Consider the following 2,687-nt stretch of genomic DNA (forward strand, 5'->3'; position numbering starts at 1 on the left):
GACTGCTATGGCATGACACCAGGATCACCGGGCTGGATACAAGTCCTGGGCTTTTTGGCTATGGCTGCTCTGAAATCTCCCACACTAATCCTCACCTCCACTGTACTCCAGGCTGACCCTCTCTCCGGATCTCTGCCATCACCATGTTCAGGTCCAGTTCCTTTATCTTCTCCTCCACCACATTCTCAGGCATCAGATCTAAGGCAAAGGCAGAAAGGGGCTGTCAGCTGGGAGGTCCTGTAACGTGGATTCTGCAGCACAGACCCCAGGGAAGGTCTATGAGTCACTGCCTTTCTCCCCAGGCTCTTCCACATTCCCAGCTCTGCTGGGGCAGCAATACAAGCTCAAATGGGGCAGGGTGGTGTCACGGTTACTCACACTGGTTGTTGATGAAGCAGTGTGCTGCCAGCAGCTTAAGGGAATGGACCTCAAAGAGCACCCGGTGGAAGAGCAGGTTATTAGCTGTTGGTCGCTTGTCTGGGTTGAGGGTCAAGCACGACAGAATGAACTCCTGAGGGTCAAAGAAAAGGCATAAACTGGAGGCAAAGCAGGACATTCCCCTGCTTCATCCCCACCACTGCCAGCCCTGGATCCCTCTCACACTTGCACTTCCAGGGAAGCAGATTTGAGTGGCTGTTTCTGCCAGCGGGCAGCCCCAGGGCAGGGCAGGCAGTATACAGAGCACCCAAGCTGAGGGAGGCAGCAGTGCTCTGGGCGGGCAGCATGCTGCTGGGTACCCACCAACAGCCTGGCCACAGGAGCCCTGCTCCCTGCTTGCTCTAATCCCGGGAGGAGGCTGCAATACAAACCCAGCAAAAGGCTGTAAGAACAGGCAGGGGTGCATCCCGGCAGCCAGCCAGGGTCAGCTCTGAGAGCAGCAACCCACCAGGAGAGATGGTGGTAGGACTGGAGAAAGGGCAGACTGAGCCAGCAGGAGGGATTCCTGACAGCAGCAGGATGGGAGGGACGCATCTGCCTGTTTCTGCTCATTGATGGCAGAAAAGCAAGATCCTCTGCCTCTTCTGCATGCTGCAGTCTGGGGCCTGTCCTCTTTAACTGCTCTGTGCAGTTTCTGTACAGGTCTCTGGCTAGGGCTATTCAGAATAGATGCAAAGACCAAAAAATTATCAGAAGGAAGATGACAGGGTGGGCACCCACACAACCTAACCCCTCCAAATCAGCTGCCCCAAAGACCATCAGAGGTGAACAGTGACACCGTTTGCCCTGGGTGCTAAAAGCTCAACAGAAGAAACACTCCCTGGGACGCCATGCAAACAAGGGGACTATTGCATCAAAGGGGGTAGGATTTACTATGGGATGCCTGGGGGAAATTCTGAGATCAAACAAGAGAATTGGGGAGTGTACGAACTTATTATGGGATGTTTTGGAGATGGGCCAAAGGAAGAGCAAGGGACGTGTTGAGGCGGGTCAGGGAGGAAAATGGAGGGGGATAAAAGGTGCCAGCTGCCTGTAAGCACACTGCTGGTCAGTACACTTGTCTGGCTGAGCCCTGCATCTGATCACCTCAGTCTATCCCGTCTTCTTATTAAACTCTATTCCTAAGTATTTACAGTGTAAGTTTGCTCTTAGAGCATGTGTGGTCCTCTAGCAAATGTCAAGCTGGACTAGCTGGTAAGTGAGATGAAAGCCTGGGGAGGGGGTGTAGATACCAGACAGACCATGGGTCTGATTGATAACAGTGAGGCCCGTGGGACGGGGCCAGATGCCACAGTGACCTGTGAAAGGGATTGCCCTGAGCATCAATACTTAGAAGCAGGATCCGGCTGTTCATGCTGTCTGTGCCCATGAACATGGCACTCCCCTGTCTGCACTGAACTGTTTGTGGTTGGCCATGTCTATACAGAGCATGTGCACATGCGTGCGCACATGCACCTATTGGGAATTCGCACTCAGCCTTACTACTGGTAGGACTGGCAAACAGGAGTGAGGACCAGCCTCTCATCTCGACCAGCCCAGGACAGGGGGAATCCCCATGTCCTTCAGCCCACCAGATTCGGCTGCCTTTAGGTTTGCAGCAGGTTGTTGTCTGTTCCCCTTTCCCAGCACTGGTGTAACCTGGAGCATGCAGGAACGCCAGGCTGGCTCTGACGTTCCAGATACCAGCCAAGGGGAAGGATGCTTATGGGGAGATTTACACCCCAGGAGGGATGCCTGACCCATCTGTGGGGCAGGCTACAGCCTGGTGGCTCTGTCCCCGAGGCTCGGCCAGCTGCACTCACCCGCATGTTGGGATCGTCCAGAGAATGTCGTGCCCGCACTATTGCCTCCTCTGAGACCCTCGTGTCCCCATTAGTCTGGATCTCCAGCACTGCCATCTGGGGAAGAAGGAGTGCAGCCATGTCTGCATGTGGCCAAGCCCTGGGTCAGTCCTTGAGGGCTTCCCACAGGGCAGACACAGGAGGCTGCTCCCTGAGCACCGTGCAGACTGGGGGACAATGCAGACAGCACCAACAGCCCCACAGTCTGCCTGGGCAAGCTGTGCTTGGCAGTGCACATCCTCTTGGAGCAGCACAGTCTGTCCTTGCCCTCTGTGCCCTTCCTTCCCAGGGCTGTCACAGCCCGAGGAGGAAGAGGAGGCATCGGCAGAGACAGCCGAGAGGCACCGGCCAAGCATAGAAGAGGTGAGCTAAGCCTGTTGCTGCACCCAGGGAAGGGTGGGCCACGGC

At 55.6% G+C, this 2,687-nt stretch overlaps 1 protein-coding gene across 1 annotated transcript in view; it reads right to left on the reverse strand.

Annotated features, from left to right (window-relative positions):
• Window positions 1–2,687, reverse strand: part of NRBP2 (nuclear receptor binding protein 2) — a 30,359-nt gene that overhangs the window by 8,900 nt on the left and 18,772 nt on the right. Inside the window, exons 10-12 of the mRNA XM_009318787.1 lie at window positions 2,241–2,336; window positions 379–511; window positions 96–198 (exon numbers count right to left, since the gene is read on the reverse strand). Of these exons, the coding sequence (XP_009317062.1) occupies window positions 96–198; window positions 379–511; window positions 2,241–2,336 (332 nt within the window). The remainder of the gene's footprint in view (window positions 1–95; window positions 199–378; window positions 512–2,240; window positions 2,337–2,687) is intronic.

The sequence above is a fragment of the Pygoscelis adeliae genome, unplaced genomic scaffold (genome assembly GCF_000699105.1).
Source record: "Pygoscelis adeliae isolate BGI_AS28 unplaced genomic scaffold, ASM69910v1 Scaffold452, whole genome shotgun sequence".
Classification (NCBI taxonomy): domain Eukaryota; kingdom Metazoa; phylum Chordata; class Aves; order Sphenisciformes; family Spheniscidae; genus Pygoscelis; species Pygoscelis adeliae.